At 34.1% G+C, this 20,051-nt stretch overlaps 1 protein-coding gene across 1 annotated transcript; it reads left to right on the plus strand.

Annotated features, from left to right (window-relative positions):
• Nucleotides 1–11,090: 11,090 nt before the first annotated feature.
• On the plus strand, nt 11,091–12,248 carry LOC127903144 (uncharacterized). Its single transcript, XM_052443853.1, has one exon. The coding sequence runs from the start codon at nt 11,091–11,093 to the stop codon at nt 12,246–12,248; it is 1,158 nt and encodes a 385-aa protein (XP_052299813.1).
• The last annotated feature ends 7,803 nt before the right edge of the window (nt 12,249–20,051 follow it).

The raw sequence follows: 20,051 nt of genomic DNA on the forward strand, positions 1-20,051 counted from the left end.
TATAATTATATATATGTGCGTCTGTAATATATATAAATATATGTGCGTCTCTGTGCGTCTGTTTGTGTGCGCCGCTGCTCTGCTCGCTCAAACAGGCCCACTAGCACTGATCGAAGCTCAAATGTTGTTTTATACATTTTTTGGGATGAATTTAGGATTAGATTAGTGAAATGATCATATTATAATATCTCTCAAATTATTATAAATTTCAGATTATCTTCCATTTTTATAAAGAATATATAAAAAAAGTTTTCGTCAAAAAATTCATTCTTATTTTTTAATTTAGATTGAAAAAATAAATCAATATGCAATAACAGTAATAATTTTACATCTTGTATTTAGTTTCTCGTAAATATTTTAATATTTATAACTCTTAATTACAATGTTAGACTTTAATTTTGTTTTATATGTTTTCTTCTAATAAACAATAAAATCACTTCTTCTTTTTTTTGTTTATGTTAATTAGCTATAGACAACTAATAAAAAATTGTCATCGCAATTTAATCTTTCATTTGACAAACCGAACTGAATAATTGTAAGTTAACCGAATTAAATTATTCTATTTTTCCAATTGATTGATATTAGATCTCTATTTTTTAATTTAGTTTGGAAAAATAAATCTATAAGTAATAATAGTAATAATTTTACATCTTGTATTTAGTTTATTGTAAATATTTTAATATTTATAACTCTCAATTACAATGTTAGACTTGAATTTTGTTTTATATGTTTTCGTTAATTAGCTATAGACAACCACAAAAAAGTTGTCATTGCAACTTAATCTTTCATTTGATAAACCGAACTAAATACCCGTAAGTTAACTGAATTAAATGATTCTATTTTTTCAATTGATTGATATTAAATCTCTATTTTTAATTTAGTTTGAAAAAATAAATCTATATGTAATAATAGTAATAATTTTACAACTTGTGTTTAGTTTATTGTAAGTATTTTAATATTTATAAACCTCAATTACAGTGTTAGACTTGAATTTTGGTTTATATATTTTCGTTTGAAAAAAAAAATATAGCATTTCTTTTTTTTTTATGTTAATTAGCTGTAGACAACTAAAAAAAAAATGTTATTGTAATTTTAATCGTTCATTTGATAAGCCGAACTGAATGATTGTTTAACGGAATTAAATGATTCTATTTTTTTAATTGATTGATATTAAATCATACTATTTGGTTTTTAGCCTACGCAAGTTCGATATATAAATAGTCCATTTGTATAGGACTTTAGGTTAAAATATTAATATAGATTCTATTACAATGTCTTTTGCATATATAGTATATATATATATATATATATATATTACAATGTCTTTTGCATGAAATATTACTATATATTAATATACTGTATCATCACTCAAAATATTAATATAGATTCTAAAAATGTCTTTTGCATTTTTTATGAAATAATTTAAAATGTTGTAAAATAGGTTAAAATATTAATTTATTTATATTTCTGATTTTCCTATAATATTTATTGCATATACTTATTAAGGCAAATGTTTAATATGCTCTCCTTTCATGAACCAAATAATTCTTTTCTTTCTTTAGCATTTAAAGAAAGTATTTAATATCCTTTTCATTGTTTATAATCAGATATGGTTTCTTTTTAGAGTATTATTTTAGAAAAAAAATTATATTTATGCACACAATATAATGTTGGGTGGGGCTATTTGCATTTTAAAATCTAATTTAAACATTCACTTACTCTATACACTCATTTAATAATTTTAAATTATTAATTTTTATTTAGAACACTCTTTCAAATACTTTGTATTGTCCTCGTTACCCATTTAAAAAATTCTCTCTTTCACCAAATAAAATATTAACAAATCACAAGCAAAATATTTAGCTTTTTTCTATTTTTATTAACTTTTATTTTTCCTTTCATAATCTGTTCTAGTATATGTTTGTTCCTCTCTTTAAAGCCGTAATTTGATTTTGTTTTCCAAACCCATGAAAGCATGTGGATTAGATAGAGTATAGTTCAGAAACCAAATTTAAAACAAATATTTTCCTCTGATTTCTTTGGTTTTCTTACGTTGGATTGGTGCAATTTACTATTCTTCCTATACCTCTATTTTTAATTCCTTTTGCTTCCATTACAAAAGATAAAACATGTTTCTTAATTTTTTTTCACAACAATTCTATTAATAAAAAAAATAAATAAATATGTTTAGTCCATAACTATAGACAAATATTTCAAAGTGAACATTAATTCAATTTTTTATTGTTGATGGGTTTATTGTAGATAAAATATGACTTTAAATTAAAATTCTAGATAAATTTATTGAATTTTATTCGTAAATGTTTGATTGCATAGATCTTAAATTAAGTACCTAAATTAGATAAAATTTCTTTTTACCGTGCAAGTTATGACATTCTTCAATTTGCCTTACCATAAATGAAAACATCAACAGCGTGCACCGTAAAATTTGACCGACTCTGAGCTTTTAGTGGTTAAAGAGGGAAAATAGATTTTTTACTTCAACATTATCAATATTAAATTGCAAAAAAAAAAAAAAATCAAGACAAATGAAATAAATTAAAATTTAATAGAAATGCAATATTAATAAAAGGCGAAGAAAAACAATAAAGAATAGAAAACAATCATCCCCAATTTTTTCATCTCATCTAAAATGAATAATAGAAGCACAATCTACTAGAAGATTATGTGGTGAAAAAACTGTGATCATAGTAATGTGTTTCACACGCGAGCGCGCGCGCACACACACACACACACACGTACGTGTGTGTGTATAGTACACATCAATATATCTATTACAATCAAAAGTCATCTATTGGGAATATTTTAGATTAAATCTATTGTAGCACAACCCCAATTTCTACCCTCACATGGCTAGAGAGAGTTTTCTTGGACTAGCTCATAAGTTATAGCTCTCCTAACTAACTAAATGTATTTTAAATAGCAAAGCTCAACGACAAAACTAAGATTAAAATTCTCTCATGATTTGATCTCCTCCTGAGCAAAAATATATATGAACGATTGGTAATTAATAAATAAAAAAAATAAAGAAGTTAAATCCTACTTATACAATAACACTTAAAGACATATGACATAAGATTTTAAAACCTCATGAGAGCTCAAATCAGAAGATGATCTTTATCCACAAAACTATGACGGCTTGTGTGCCTAAAGCAGTTTGTGGGCCTGGCCTCTTAAATAATAGGTTTAATGCCATAAAAATAGTGGAGCTTTTAACACCCCGCCGAAATCCTTATAACACTCCATTTAAATTTTAGTGCTTAAAATGTCCCAAATTAATTTATAAAATACTAACCCATAAATTAAAACCAATCATCGTATCATTAATGGCATGTTTGCTTACCAACAATCAAAATGAAAATTCTAGAATCGAAATTAATGACGTATATATTTGTAAAATTAAGGTTTAGAATCAAAATCAAAATAGTGTCGAGCCTATAAATTTAGGAATCATTCCTTTAGTTTTGATTTTCAAGGAGAAGTGGGGTTAGGAGTTACAATTTTATTCCCAGGACTACCTATCTTACACCTAAATTTTCATAATCTCCAAATTGCCTTCAATTCACTTATGTTTTTGTTTACATTTTTGTCCTTACAGAATTTATTAAAATGCCCCAAAGTTTCGTATTATTTGCAAATAGGTCCTTTATTATTAATAATAATAACGATAACAACAACAACAACAACAACAATAACAACAATAACGATAATAGGTCCTTTACCACCACCACCACTAACATCATCATTATTTATTAATGTCATTATTATCATATTACTATTATTGTTATTAAAATTTATTACTTTTATTATTTTAGTTATTATTATTTATCATTATTACTGTCATTAATGTCATTTTTGTCATTATTAATAATAATCATTATTATTATTATTGTTAAAATTTATTAATTTTATTTTTTAAATATTATTATTAGTTGTTGTTGTTAACTTTAATGTTATAATAATAATAATATTAAAGATATGTAGGATTTATGCAAGATATGGTAAGTGTATAGCTATCAGTTTATACAAATTTAATTTGTTTAAACGACACCATTGAGTGTACTAAAATAATATGACTTGTTTATCCACCAGTGCTCAAAAATTGGTCATTCTGAATACTTAGGGGATAGGAGTGAACTTTGAAAGAGAGCTTGGAGAATGAAAAATAAAGGATACGACCCTAAAACTGGGAAGATTGTTATCAAGATGGTGAGAAACTTGAATAGGATTAAATTTTCTTCAATTAGTTTGGCCTAAGCAAATTATTTTTGCTAGCCACTATACCATTTTTTTTTCTTTTTCGCATGTCATCGTTAATTTATTCTACATATGGGTAGATGGATAAGCTACACAGTGTCATAAGAAAAAAATATATTGTATTATTATATCATTATTAATTTATTTGTGATGTGATAGGAAAAGTTGAAAAAAGAGACTAAGAAATGCTTGTTGAAGTTAGATAAAAGAAACAACAGACTTGAGCAATCATTGGGAAGGCTTCTTCGAATTTGCCATATGCAAGGGCTTGGTAAATTTACAACTTCTATAAAACACTTTTGCACAATTTATGCACTTGGTAAACATGATAGAGAGAATGAGTTGTATGCTTGGAAGAAATCAATTGAAAGTCAATTGGAGGAAATCACTAAAGAAATAAAGAAGATACCTCCTCGTTCTGATGTGGGAAGTTCCACCTTCTTACTATTGAGTGTTGGAGGGCATATGTTTATAAAGGGTAAAATCGTCATTTTACGTTCTAAGGCTCATTAACATCTATATTTTCATGTAATTAAGTCCCTTAAGCTTTGATTTTCTGTGTTTCTTTTATAATTTGAGTATTTCATGTATTTCAGGAGTATTTTAGTTATTTCATGGTTGATGAGAAGTCAGACAGTAAAACATACATCATTTTTTGAGTTTAGAATAACTAAAAGCTTTAGAAAGGGTATAAAGGGTAAAATAATAATCTTACTCATGTTTGGGGTCCCGGATGGCAGTACCGACGTCATAAACGGGTTCAGAAGTCCTGAAAACCTAAGGAACGATAGAAACCGATCAAAATGGACTCCAATTGCATAAAAAAATATTTACATATGTCCAAATCTAGTGTGGTAGGATGCATGCTAATTTAGTGGAGCCTAGTTGACTTTGCATTGACTGATGGTATGACATCATATTATTGGACCAAAAAATGCACATACGTTACATGCAATACACTGAATCAGTACTTGTTGACTTTTACATTGAACGATGATGTGGTAGCATATTATTATATCAGAAAACGCACATACATTACATGTAATAAGCCGAATCACAGCCTTAATGACGCGTTCCATCCAATCACAGCTTGCCACGTGGCACAATTATGTGCGTCCAAATTGTTTTCATCTAGTGACTATGATTTACCTATTATATTTATAAATAAAGGGTTTGCCCTTCTAATTCGACAATTTTGAATCCAAATTTGAGCTCCATTTTGTGTAATTCTCACTTTGTCTTGTATTTTTAAGTATTTTAATAAAATTACTATTTTACCCCCCAATCAATTATGAGTGGCTAATTTAATTTCAAGTTTGAGATGAAGATGTAGCCTTAACTTGATCTATAGGCTTATAAAATCTCAATAGAGTTACATGAGTTTATATAGTTGAATTTTACTAATGGAATAAGGTTTTCTTTATTACTAAATATAACTTAGAGTAAAAAAGAAATAAAAGTTCTTGTTTATTTAAAGTAAAAAGGAATAAAAGATCTTATCTAATCTAAAGTAAAAAGAAATGAAAGATCTTTTTGATCCTAAAGGAAAAAGGAAATAAAAGATCTTGTTTTCAAAATAGATTAGGAAACGAGATTTTGTATAATTTTAGGCTTTATAATTTTATGCTTTTTTTAATCTCATAGGAATAATTGGTTCTCCACTAGCCTATTCCATAAGACATTCCCTTATAAGACAAGGGCCTTCAAGTGGGCTGGGCTAAGGATTCAATGTGAAATGGGCCTTAAATGCCTTTCAAACCACAGTCCACAATGGTTGCCCTAACACAATAGCTTGAATTCACCATGGAACACATACTTGATGGGCCGGATAAGGCCTTTGAGCCTGGTGTGATTTTTTTTTTTTTTTGAAATGGAAGAATTTTCATTAACCAAAAGAATTACAGATGATTCAATAACCACAGAGGTGGAATGATGTTCCACTCCTGGGGACCTGACAAAGAACTTACTGCTCGTGCCATAGAGTGAGCAGCAAAGTTCGCAGACCTACGCACAAACGAGAATTGTACTTCTCCTATAGAGTCAACAAGAGCCCGACAATCTTCGATAATTAGCCCAAACCCATTTGGACCTGCAAACTCCTCAGCCAAAGCTCGAAATACTTGTAAACAGTCCATTTCTATAATAACACAAGGAAACTGCATCCCTTTAATCCAGCTGAGAGCTTCTCGAACGCCAAGTGCTTCTGCCTCCCGTGCTCCAAAACTTCCTGTCATCCCAGCACCCCGAGCTGCCAAAAAGCAACCTTCTGAATTGCGAATCACACAACCAAACCCAATCCTTTCCTGAGAAGCAAAAACAGCCGCATCCACATTGCACTTAACCCATCCAAACTTAGGCTTCTCCCAACACAATGCCCCATGAACCAGCCCGTGACCATCATCATTTACATCATATAATTGCTTCTTTGCTGCATGCCATTGGTAAAGTAGATGCCCAGCTGAGTTAAGCACTTGGTGAACTGAACAAGTCTTGTTATTCCATACTCTGTTATTGCGATTTATCCAGATTTTCCAGCAAATCATCACAGCAACGTTGCACTCATCATTACCACAACGCGTAAAGATGTGGTCCAACCACCCCAAGAAAGAAGAGCAGTGACCAATAAAGCCCACAGGGGATGAGATCCAACAAGACTTGGCAAAACAACACTCAATCAAAACATGTGTAACTGTCTCCTCTTGAGCATTACATACAGCACAGGTAGAGGGAATATCCACCCTCTTGGACATCAAGTTTGTGGCAGTAGGCAGTACATTGGTCGCAGCTCTCCAGATGAAACTCTTTACTTTGTTTGGCACTTTCAATTTCCACAGCTTTCGCCATACATCCGCAAAAGAATCAGGAGAGATAGCCTGGTGTGATTTTTAGATAGCAATAATATGAAAAAGAAAAATGTATTTTACACACGCATGGGAGTAATTCTTTAATAAATCGTTTGCTAATGATTAAGGAAAAAAAAAAATTCTTAAAGCCTGTGGCCATGTGCATTACCCATTTGCTAGATGTAAATGAAAAATGTAATTTTTTTAAGATATCACAACAGTTAATCAATTAATTAAAAATTAATTTAGAAGTATGTCTTTTAGAAAAGATTTTTTAAATTGGACATCAAACGAATATTATCAAGACATATGTTTTTAGATTTTTGATCAAATAATCGATAGATTTATATTGTAATATTAAAATAACTGATTGAAGTATTAATTCATGGGAACAACCCAATCTCATGTTCTAGGGGTGAAGCCACAAAAAAATTTGTGGGTGGGCTAATTGTTTTTAAGTCCAAACATTATCTCAATTAAAAATATAATTCTTAACAAAAATTCCATTAACACATAAGAAAATACATCAAGCAAGAAGTAATTCAATTACAATTAAACACTATTTAAGTTGTACAATATGATGTTTTTAAGAATTAAACTCATCTATTAATGAATTTGAATCAATGGTGTCAAAAATTCTCTTTTAATGCAGATAACCATACAATCTGATCGAAACTCTTTCTCTGTCTTATTTCAAAATGGTGTCTTGATAAGTTTTATAGCTGAAAATATTCGCTCATTCATTGCAATTGAAATAGGAAGAGTCAATGTTAAATGAATCAATTTGTTTACTAAGAAGTAAATTTTAGGCTTTTTTTTGTTTCAACAAATTGTCAACATAATTCAGAAAGTGAAGAATTACACTCAAACTCAACAAGATACAGCACATCATCTAAAAAGCATTCTAACTATCTTCTCACAACAAGTATCTTGAATTGAGTTAAATCTTGAGGAAAAAATCTCTCTACAATATTATAAACATCATCAACATTGAGTGATTTGAAAGATTCAATAGGATCCAAATCAAAGTTCAAAGTAAGAAGTTCTACCGTCTGACCTGTAAATTATTATTTAACTCCATTAGCTAAAAAATTATTATAGCATTAATAGATCAATTAGATAATAATGTTCCATAGTAACATAATCTTTTCACTAACAAGTATGCATCGTACCTTATGTAGCGGTCATTAGTTCCAAGCACATCAATATGATGATTTTCACAAAATAATATCACAAGCAATAATCTTTTAGCTGACATTAAATGTATAGCATTCAAATGTCTTGAGATTTCATTTGTAATGCTTGACAAAGTAGATAATTTATCATTAAGATATTATTCATAAGATGTAAGATAAATACAAATTTAAAGGTTGATATTGCATCATAAACACCTTTAGATTTGTTGCAAATCATCTTTTATTTAATCCAATATTGGCCAAGGATGAGAATATGCCATATTATCTTGGTTTGACATCAAGATGCTTATAAACAACACCAAACATGCTAATCAACCTTTTGAGAGATTTGAAATGAGGGCTCCAACGAGTAGCTCCAAAGTCATTGTAATCAGCAAATTTGATTAACTTCTGTACTAGTTTCAAGCTCGGGAAATTTTACAAATTAGCCATTAAAATTTTGCATTTTTTACTTTTAACCCCACTAATTTATTTCTATCAATATTAGCCAAACAACAAACTTTTGGACCATAATACCCTTGCAATCTCACCCAAAGCTCACCAAAGCTTGAACTCACCTACACTTCTCACCAAACGGAAGCACCATAGAGAGCCAAATCGGAGACCATCATCGGCGGCAATCTCACCGGAATCCCGTTCAGCAACACAAATTCCACCAAAATCACGTATAATAGCAATCAAAATCTACAAGATAACAGTTGAAGTTCAAAAACCCTAGGTTAGCAATTTCAAACACATGCTTTATATTGTTCTTGTGTTGTGTTGTGATTGTGTGTTGTTGTGATGATGTTTGTGGTGGTTGGTGGTCTATTGTCGGACTGTGTTGGAGGCAATACGTTGCAATGACTGTTGACCAATTTATGAAAATTCAAATTTTTTGTGCGACAGGTTCCCGTCGCACAAAATTTTGTGCGACGGGAACCTGTCGCACAAAATTTCATATTACAGAATCTGAAATTTTGTGCGATAGGTTCCCGTCACACCAAATTTTGTGCGACAGGTTCCCGTCACACCAAATTTTGTGCGACTGCCTTTCTGTCGCACAAAAAATTTGATTACACAATCTGAAATTTTGTGCGACAGGTTCCCGTCGCACCAAATTTTGTGCAACAAATGCTGTCGCACAAAAAAATCATATTACACAAAATTTAGGTTATTTTCTGGAGGTCATAATTATAGCTAAATAAATTCATTTTTTGTGTATAATATATCATTTCAACGCTTGCAATGAAACAAATCAAACCCACAATGTGTAACCACATTTGTTATATTTTTTGTATATTTTGTAGATTTAATGGATTCAGTTGTGCTTCAACTGTGTTACGACGGTTGGTGGGAGACGTTGGCGGATGGGAGTATGGAGTACGTGAATGGCAATAATACAGCCTTTCTAATTCGAAAAGACTGTACATTTGATCAGTTTCTGGCAAGAGTTTATGATGTGTTACAGATAAATCGTAATGAATACAATATCACCATGAAGACAACTTTGAGGTCTAGAAATACAATGTATCATACATGTTCACTGCCTATGGACATATTTAACAATGAAATAGTCAAGGTTGTGTTACATATGGCCTCTGATGTGGTAAATTACGGATGCATTCCTATATTTGTGACCACATCTTTTCGAGTTGATTACCAAGATCTTGAGCCATCTGTAGAAATTGAAACTTCTTTTAGAGCAAATGTCTCTGTCCCTGATAGTGAAGAAGAGGTATTACCACAGACACTGTCTTTACAACAACGTTACTCTCCACTCCACGGCTACAATGACACTATTAATGACAATGGCATTACCCTAGCGGATGTTGAAGTAGAGGCATTACCACAGACATTGTCATTAAAGCAATGTTACTCTCCATTCTACAATAATGAATTTCGCAGTAATTATGATCCTATTGACGACATCGGCAACACAGCAGTAGATAATGTTTGTATGGAACTATATAATAATACAACGGACAACCATTTCAATAGTTCAGTTTGTGATGGAGGCGTTAGTCCTTATCATTTTCCTACTAATGTTGATGATCAGAATAGTATTCCTATTAATAACATTGCCAGCCAACCTATTCCTTTAGTGCCACGTTCGAGAAGGAGAACAACAGTTGACCACCTCGCACAACTTGCTCCAGTTTTACCTTCAAACTTAGCTGCTCCTAACTTGGTCAGAAATTATAATTATGATGATGTTAGTGTGGGTAAGTTGTTTGTTGCCAAGAATGAGTTAATACTACAACTGCGTAAAGTTGCCTTGAGGGGTAAATTTGATTTCAGGATCACACGGTCCACAACAACACGTTTCGAGGCCCAGTGTTCTTCGGAATTATGTAAATGGCGTATTCGAGCAACAAGAGTTTCGAATGAGCAGAATGTTCCGTGGTTAGTGAGAAGAGTTGACAACATACACACTTGTTGTAATGAGGTATTGGCTGGTGGTGTTCATCAAGTAAGGAGTCGGGTTGTTGGTCATATTATTGCGGACAAGTTCATCCAAGAAAAATGAATATATACTCCAAATGATATCAGAGCAGACATCCAACAGGAATACGGTGTCCAATTAACATATCAGCAAGCATATCGGGCCAAAGAAGTTGGCCTTGAAATAGTTCGAGGCAACCCTGTAGAATCATATAACTTACTTCCTAAATACTCTCATGTTTTGACCAAAGCAAATGAAGGTACAGTTACTCACCTGCAGCGAGATGGAAATGATAATTTCTTATACTATTTTGTAGTTATTGGCTCTTCTATCAAGGGTTTCATGCAGTGCATGAGGCCAGTGATTGCTGTGGATGGTACTCATCTAAAGGGGTTATACCGTGGAACTATGTTTGTTGCGACCTGCCTGGATGGAAACAACCAATTGTATCTGTTAGCCATTGGGGTTATGGATTCGGAAAACAATGATGCTTGGGAATGGTTTATGACGAAATTACATGGAGTAATTGGTGATATGCCGGAGTTGGTATTTATCTCAGACCGATGCACCGCGATCAAGAGAGCCGTTTTAAAAGTATTTCGCTTAGCTGTCCATGGCGTTTGTTTTTACCATGTCAAAGGTAACGTTAAGCCAAAATTCAAGATGTCGAAAGCTCTTTGGGATGAATTTGAGCCTGCCTTCATAAACGCAGTGAAAACATATGGACACGAAGAATTTAAAAAACAACTAGAGGGGTTGTGGCAACTCCACGCGGATGCAGCTGACTACTTAGAGAATAATGTTAGCACATGTAATTGGGCAAGGTCTGAGTTCGAAGGTAGAAGGTACAGTATTCTAACCACCAACATTGCAGAGAACGTGAATTCATTACTGAGGGAACCGAGGAAATTTCCTATAACTCATCTTGTTGATCACTTTAGGAAAACATTGCAGCAATGGTTTTATGATAGGAAAATTACGGCTGAGTCGATGAGTACTCGTCTAACAACGTGGGCAGACGAAATAGTCTCTGATAGGAGAACTTTGGCTGAAAGAATGACCGTTCGTCCTGTGGCTCAGTATCGATTTCATGTTTTGGGTGGTGGTATTAAAGAAGGGATAGTTGACATTCGTGAGAAGACTTGCTCCTGTAGAGTGTTCCAACTTGATCAGCTTGTTTGTGCACATGCAATTGCTGCTTGCATAACCGTGTGCGTGGATTACATAAGTCTTTGTTTCGAATTTTACACTCAGGAATCATTAGTGACGGCTTATGCACAACCAGTAGACCCTGTTGGCGACATGGCATATTGGGAGGTTCCTGAGGAAATTCGAGCAATGAAAGTTAACCCACCAATAGAAGCACCATTGCTCGGCCGTCGTCCAGAGCTCAGAATACCCTCTGTTGGTGAGGATGTTGACAGGAGAACTATAAGATGTGGCCGGTGCAACGAAGTGGGTCATAATCGAAAAAAGTGCAAAAATCCCATTGCATCGACACGAAGCTAATTGTATCGTTTTAAATTGTTATGTATTTTGAGATCTGATTTTTATTTATTACACCATTATATATAACAACCTATTTAATTTCTATTATATTGCAAATTTTTTATTTCAATTATATGTAAAAAAAAAGTTTTGTACACACCAATAATAATTATAAATACAATCGTCTAAAATCCAATTTCATCATTATATATCACCGCCACAATATCCTAAAGGCCGATATCACCATTAAATATATCTACAGCAATTTTCTTCCTAAAGTATTGCCCGTGGCCACTAGTAAAATTAAGTCTTAGCCCAAACATTAAATACATCGTGATCATCAACATAAAAACGACACAATCGCCACTACCAGGCTCTTGTTGCGGCACACCCTTACATATTTTGACATTCCAAGGGTTGGCATTCCGCAAGTCATGTCGGACGTTGTAAAATCCGACATCTTCTAACCATCGAGGGAAGACGACTTCAAGTGGCTTGAACTTATCCTTGTACGTTTTTGTTGGGAAAATATGCTCTTTAAAAGCATATGTGTTTATTTAATTGTAATAAACTATTTTTCTGATTAATAAAATAAATGAGATATTTTATTCAAATATCTTAATTGCATTAATACTTGTATTAAAGTCCATTTAATCATATTATATGTATTTATGTGATCACCATGTGGATTCACAGAAGACATAAATACAAGTTATCTTATGATTAAATAAATTTAGTTCGCAGTTGATAAATAAAGTTGGGCACTTTATTTAGGTATAGACTGTAATAAATTCATTGAATGATTTGTCTTAATCATGTATGAATTTATTGATGTAGTACGACTACATTGAACAGGATCACATATGAGATTTAATTAACTTTGTAATAACTATCAGACTTATTAAATCTCATAGGCGTTGATTTTACTGTAATCTTAATCTTGAGTTAATTATGATTTCATGATTGTAATTGTTATTCCATTTGAGTTACCAATGGGCACGACACATCCTTGTGGTCAAGATTACCTGGTATCTTGGTGGGAGCAATTATGAGTATTGGAGTTATGGATTAACAATATAGAATTTGTACAACACATCTCTTGATGGGTTTTCGGCACTTGATCATAGAATTCTCTGGCCAGAGTGTGTCAACATATTTAGTATGTTGAAAATGATCATTAGAGAAAACCAGTAAAGATCAAGGAATAAGATGTTATTAAATTGATTGGACAGTTGAGATATCAATTTAATTAACAATGTGGTACAAAGGATTGTGCAGTAAAGAAATCAATGTGGCTTGGGACGAATTATTATTCGAGCATACAATTATGGAAGTCAGTTCCAATCTTTTAGTGGAGTAGATTTGGAATTAAATAATTGGGCTAGTTTAATTACAAGCCTAATTATTGTAGCCACTATTGTATGTTCCCAAATGATCCCCGGGTTAGCTCATTTAATTGACTGCACTACTACTGGACTAATAAGTAAGATAACTAGCTATTTGGGTCAAAAGCCTAAATATATCATTTAGTGGGAGGCTCCATTTAATTAGCTTTTGTATAAGGGGCCTTATGTTATTTTACAAGGTGGGTCCCCTATTGAAAAAGCAAATTACGTGAGTTTTGTTTTTTGATATTTGGAGCCTAGGGTTTTCACTAAAGGGTGATATAAAAAAGACTTATTTTTCTCTAAAGAAGAGAGAGAGGCCACTTTATACAAATCGGAGAATAAGATTTTTCTCTCTATTGTTGAGAGAAAAATTTTCTCGTGCTAGTTGCTTTGGTAGTGATAAAGGCGCCCACACGTCAAGTGCAGATCGAACCTGAGTCATAACCTGGAAGATCATTGGTGACAGTTCGTGATCTAACAAGCGTGGTGGTGACGGATCGTGATCTAACAGGAGTGGTGGTGGCGGATCGTGATCTAGGAGCCTAAATCACTTCAGCGGAAAAAGCCAACTCAGATTTTCAAGGTACGATTTCAAGAATACAAATTCTTATATATTATATGAGAGCGATCTTCAAAAGGTTTTATAAAAATTTAAAAACCTAATTTTTCCCCAACAGTTTTATCATCACGAACTGCCACCAACGAGTCATAAATCCACACATTTTTCTTGCGAAGGTCGACTCGAGCTACTATCCAATGATCGCCGCCCAGATTCATGGGAATGAAAACCTACATACATTAATTAATGGAAGTTATTTGTTATGTTTAAGATATTAAAAAAAATATAAACCATCTTGAATTGCGTAGCTATTCTAACCATATCGACGTCTGTGAAACGTTTCGACATGATTTCTTCTCGTCCATCAATATAACTATTAAAGTTGTAGCTATATTGTAATGAATTAAGGTCACAGTCACCATCGTTCCATAATTGCTTCAAAAAGACCTAGAAGATATATTGAAAGAAAAATAACAGGAGAGTATCAATATCAACATGCTATTACAAGATAAGAAATTGAGAGGTTAATTACAAGTTCTGTAAGATCATTACCCAAAAAAACGTATCTGTATTCGTGACACGTTGAGACATGACATTTGGATACTGTCTCTGTTTTTCACTTATCAATCGCAAGTACTCATGGATGTGCTGTAGCATAATATAAACATCTTGGTTTAAAATAGAAATAGTAGATGAGACGTATAAGAAAAAAACATTTAAAAAAGCTAACCTCATCCCCCAACCATCCAAGTGCATCGTGACCCAACAATATTTCAAAAAATTTATGCGATTTTCGAATAGTGCGATCCATTGTTATTGCGCCAGCAAACCACTGATCGAACTCATCGAATCCTCTTAGATCCTCCAATCCTCTAAGTGGGTTTATATCGACATTGGTTCTTTCATCGATATCACGATCCATTATTTGGAGTGTAGGCGCAAGCCTAATGTTCGTTACTTTCTTGAAAGGAGGAATCATGTACGGACTATCAAAAACATATGAGGGCCGGTAGGGACGTCCAAACTTACTTATGCATGGCGGCGCCTCCGTCAAGATTTGCACGCTATCACCACTTACTTCCCCGTACAAACTGTATAATGACATGGGAGTCTGATCGTTGTTGCCACCAACATCAGTATATACTCCTCGGTCTCCCGGAGTCTGTCATTTAAAATAAGATAAATATATTAAACTAATGTCAGATTAAAATATCAAATAACAAACATAAAATGCTAAACTACCCTACCATATACGAGCGTCCAGTCGGAGAAGTATCGTATCCACGCTTGGACGTACCATCATTATATGAATGAATGAACTCCATCACATCTTGTCTAAACTCCCTTAATTCTGACTTCAGCACATAAATGGAGCTATCAATTTTGTCCATCCGTCGAATGACATAATCGAAGGACAACTTTGTCCTAGACTGGTATCAGGGTAGACAAATATAACAACATAGTGTTAAAATGATTTATTAATTTATATTTGTGCAACAGAGATGATTATTAAGAAAAATATAACCTCAGGATCCTTTGTGTTGTCAGAATCATAGTCCCGGTCGTCCTGGTCAGTTGGAGCATGCTCGTCGCGGTCGTTGTGGTCAGATGGAGCATGCTCGTTATGGTCGTCGTGGTCAGATGGAGCATGTTCATCGCGGTCAGATGGAGCATGCTCATCGCGGTCATCCTGGTTAGCTGGAGCATGCTCATCGTCAATAGGGTTCTGCTCCGGTACCTTCATTCGAATGAGCGGCGCATTGACTATAAATTGATGCTGCACATGGTACAAAATAATGAATAAATAATTAGTAATATTGTCGAGATTTGATAATATACATAACTTTTTATTACTCCATGGCACTTACATTACGAACCCATATCGGGATACGTGGCACGTAATCCTTCACAGACTTCCAATAATTTGTAATTTCCTCATTTGCATCTGCCTGGAGGGTTTGCATAACATTCCCCTGTCAGTTGATTACCAAATTTGAAGTTAGAAAATCTTTTTAGTACTTAACATTTTTATCGTTGTTTAAATATATATAATACTTACAACACGAGTGTTATCGTTGAAAAACGAATGCACTGCATCATAAGTTATTTTTGAAGAAACAAATGCCTTCCACTTTAAGATGCGGGGAATATGATTGTTTATCTTTACGGCCCACAGTGATGGTGTCCCCTCGATCACTTCGAAAAGCCAAGCCTACAACAAACAAAGTTAAAAAACCACATAAGTTAATTTGGTATAAATATACTACTAATGAACTCTAATATTATTATTTTTTTACCAACTCACATGAACCCCATGACTGAACCCATAAATATTGTATTTCTCAATATTATGAGAAAGATCTTTCAAACGCTCCATCTTAAATTTGTTGGCCATCTGGTTCAATGCATTGTTCAAACTGTCGTATATTATTTCCCACGATAAACGACCCCATGGACGACTTCGAAAGTGGTCTATATCGTCAACATGATTCATTAGCTGAAAGTCAGCTTGACTATGATCCTTTCTCCCCTTCAGTACCCTATCCGCAAAGTAATACAACGCGATTTTCAAGGCATCAGGTCGTCCATGGCACGAAATTTCAAAGCGGAAAATCTAGCGTCCAATTGCTTGAGAGTCAAGTCCTTAAACCGACCACCGAAGTACTTATTAAGCAACCTATGTTGCGTCTTCAAATTTTTTGGTTCGACGTTCGGACCATTGGAAAGCCCCGTAATGAGGCACCATTCTCCAATTGATAAACGAACCAAGTGCTCTCCAATTTGAAACCATAATTGATTTTTATTAGTTTTTTTATGTGCCACTTGCCTAAGCAATAGGTTGTGAAATATAACACCACTGAAATTATAACTACCCAAGTCCAGGAAGTGCCCAAAAACAGCACTTCTAAACAATGACAATTGTTTGCGCGTTAGCTTACACCGGATAGCTGCGATGACTTTTTTAAATTTTGACGTCTCTGAAATACGACCTGGGAAATGATCATCAAAATATAACTTCATCACACTCGGCTCCTTCCCAGGTTCAGGCGGATTGCGCTTTGCCAACTTAGTTTTCGCCATCTACCTGAGACAATTGAAATTTTATTCATTATTGTGTTATTTATAGAATAATAATATTAATAATATAAAATAAATAAGGTATCTACAAAGTAAAAACGGCCTTGGGTGTAATCTATATTTTTATGCGACAATCTATTGCTGCATTTTTTTATCACACACAATCTGAATTTTTGTGCGATGAGTGCCCGTCACACAAATATTTTTGCGACGGCCACTTATCGCACAAAAAAATAGTCTTTTCTTTCAGCAACATGCTTGAATTTAAAGCCGACGGCCACCCGTCGCACAAACTTTGGTGCAAGGGGCACCGGTTGTACAAAAATTAAGATCAAATACTCTTGAAAAAAAATCTGAATTTTTGTGCGATGGGCACACTGTCGCACAAATATTTTTGCGACGGGCACCCGTCGCACAAAAACTTAGAACATGTGTTGTGAGTTTTTGTGCGACGGGCACACTGTCGCACAAAAATTTTTACGATGGGCACCCGTCGCACAAAAATTCAGAACGTGTGTTTTGAGTTTTTGTGCGACGGGCACACTGTCGCACAAAAATGTTTGCGACGGGCACCCGTTGCACAAAAATTCAGAACGTGTGTTGTGAGTTTTTGTACGACGGGCACACTGTCGCACAAAATTTTTTGCGATAGGCACTTTTGTGCGACGGACAAACTCGCGCAATGGGAATGGGTGCAACAAGCATCGCGCGAGCTGCAGCAAGCATCGCGCGAGCTGCAGCAACCATCGCGATGCTTGCTGATCCATCGCGCGAGATCACGCGAGCTGCAGCAACCATCGCGCGAGATCGCGCGATGGGTACTGTAGCTCGCGCGATGGGTGCTGCACCCATGGCGCTGCAGCCCAATCCCACTGCACAATCACGCACCCTTCGCACAAAAAATCTCCGTTACAAAACAACACACTCCCAAAATCCACAACCACCATTACAAGCACTACCACCACCATTGTTATTCTCAAATTTCATTCTTAATTAATCAAATATAAATAAAATGGCTTACTTATGTTGATGGTGTGTGAAGCCGTCGCCGGTGATGGTTGAAGCTGCCGCCGTTTTGCCTCTTGGAGATCTCACGTGAAAGAGGTGGAGTTAGGGGAGAGATGGAGAGGGCACTTTGGTCTTGAAATTTTAGTTTTGGCTAATATTGATAGAAATAAGTTAGTGGGGTTAAAAGTGAAAAATGCAAAATTTTAATGGCTATTTGTGTAAATTCCCCTTCAAGCTATCAAATCAATAATTTCATACTCCTTAATAGATTTCAACTCATAATGATGTTTAGGATGGAACAAAAAACATTGGCAATGGAATTCAAAACTTCAAAAAAAAAAAATCCATACGTTAGGCATATCATTAGAAACTTTCACTAATGCAAGTTTCAATCGATGAGCAAAATAATGGACATAATATACTTATGTGTAAAGAATTGAGTTGTGAATTTGGGGGCTAAATTGTAAACGAAAAAGAGTTACTGCGCCATAGTGCAGATAGCATTCAGTGTGGGGTTCTATTTACAAATACTTTACTAACATGGCAAAGTCTGTTATGGTCATTGGGAGTGATTCTAAAAAATTGCTAGAAATCTCAGTATAAAAGAGGCTGACAAACTGCCTCTGGTGTGTGTGTAATTACTCTTTATTTTCTCATCCAATTTCTGTAATTCTTACTTTGATTGGAAGCTTGTAATCTCCTTTTGGATGTATGATTGTTTGTAATCAGTTTGAGTAATAAGAGCGTGTGAGTTTTTCCTTCAAATAGTGTCGTTTTGGTTAAAGCTCGTTAGCTGGTTAATTTTCTTTCTTTGTTTCTTGATCCATTTGACTCGACTGGTAATTGGTTCACAAAATTAACAAGTGGTATAAGAGCCTTGGTGGTTTATAATGATGTCTCTTCCAAAGCATATAATCGAGAAGTTCACCATAGGTTGTGATTTCGCACTTTGGAAACTGAAGATGAGGGCCCTTCTTGTGCATCAGGGGCTTGAATATGCTCTTGAGAAAGATGATCCAGAAGCTCCTTTAACTTCAGTGTCCGATGAGAAGAGGAAACATATTTAAAACAGGGCACACAGTACTCTCATCTTGAGTCTATGTGACTCAATCTTGAGAGAAATTTATGAAGAAAATACAGCCCTAGGAATCTGGAACAAGGTTGAAGCTTTGTGCATGAAGAAGTCTTTGGCTCACAGACTATTCTTGAAGAAAAGACTATACACCTTCTCAATGAGGGAAAAAGTCTCAATTCAGGATCATAACGACACTTTCAACAAGATCATCCTAGATCTCGAAGGGGTCGAGAATGTGAAGATAAGTGATGAAGACAAAGCCTTTTTTCTGTTAAGTTCACTGCCAAAGCCTTATGAAGGTTTTGTAGATACTATGTTGTATGGCAGAACCTCTTTGACCTTGGAAGATGTTAAAGCATCTTTGTGTTCTAAAGAAATCGAGAGGAGTGAGAATAATGAAAGCAATAGTGAGGGATTGGTTGCTAGAAAAGAAAAGAAGAAGGATCAGAAAGGTAAGAACCAATGGAAGGGGCAAGGAAAGAATCAAGAAAATACAAACAAGAAAAAGAAGAAAATGAAGTGTTTCTACTGCAGAAAAGAAGGGCACTACATGAGAGATTGTGCAGAGAAAAAGAAGAAAGAAAGCCAAGAAAGATATGGAGATGCAGTTGTAGCCTCAGATGATTCCACAGATGAAAGATATCAGAGTGCTGATCTACTGATAGCTTCAAAATGTGATTTAAAAGGTCAGTGGGTGTTGGACTCAGGCTGTTCTT

The sequence above is a fragment of the Citrus sinensis genome, chromosome 1, assembly GCF_022201045.2.
Source record: "Citrus sinensis cultivar Valencia sweet orange chromosome 1, DVS_A1.0, whole genome shotgun sequence".
In the NCBI taxonomy this organism is placed as follows: domain Eukaryota; kingdom Viridiplantae; phylum Streptophyta; class Magnoliopsida; order Sapindales; family Rutaceae; genus Citrus; species Citrus sinensis.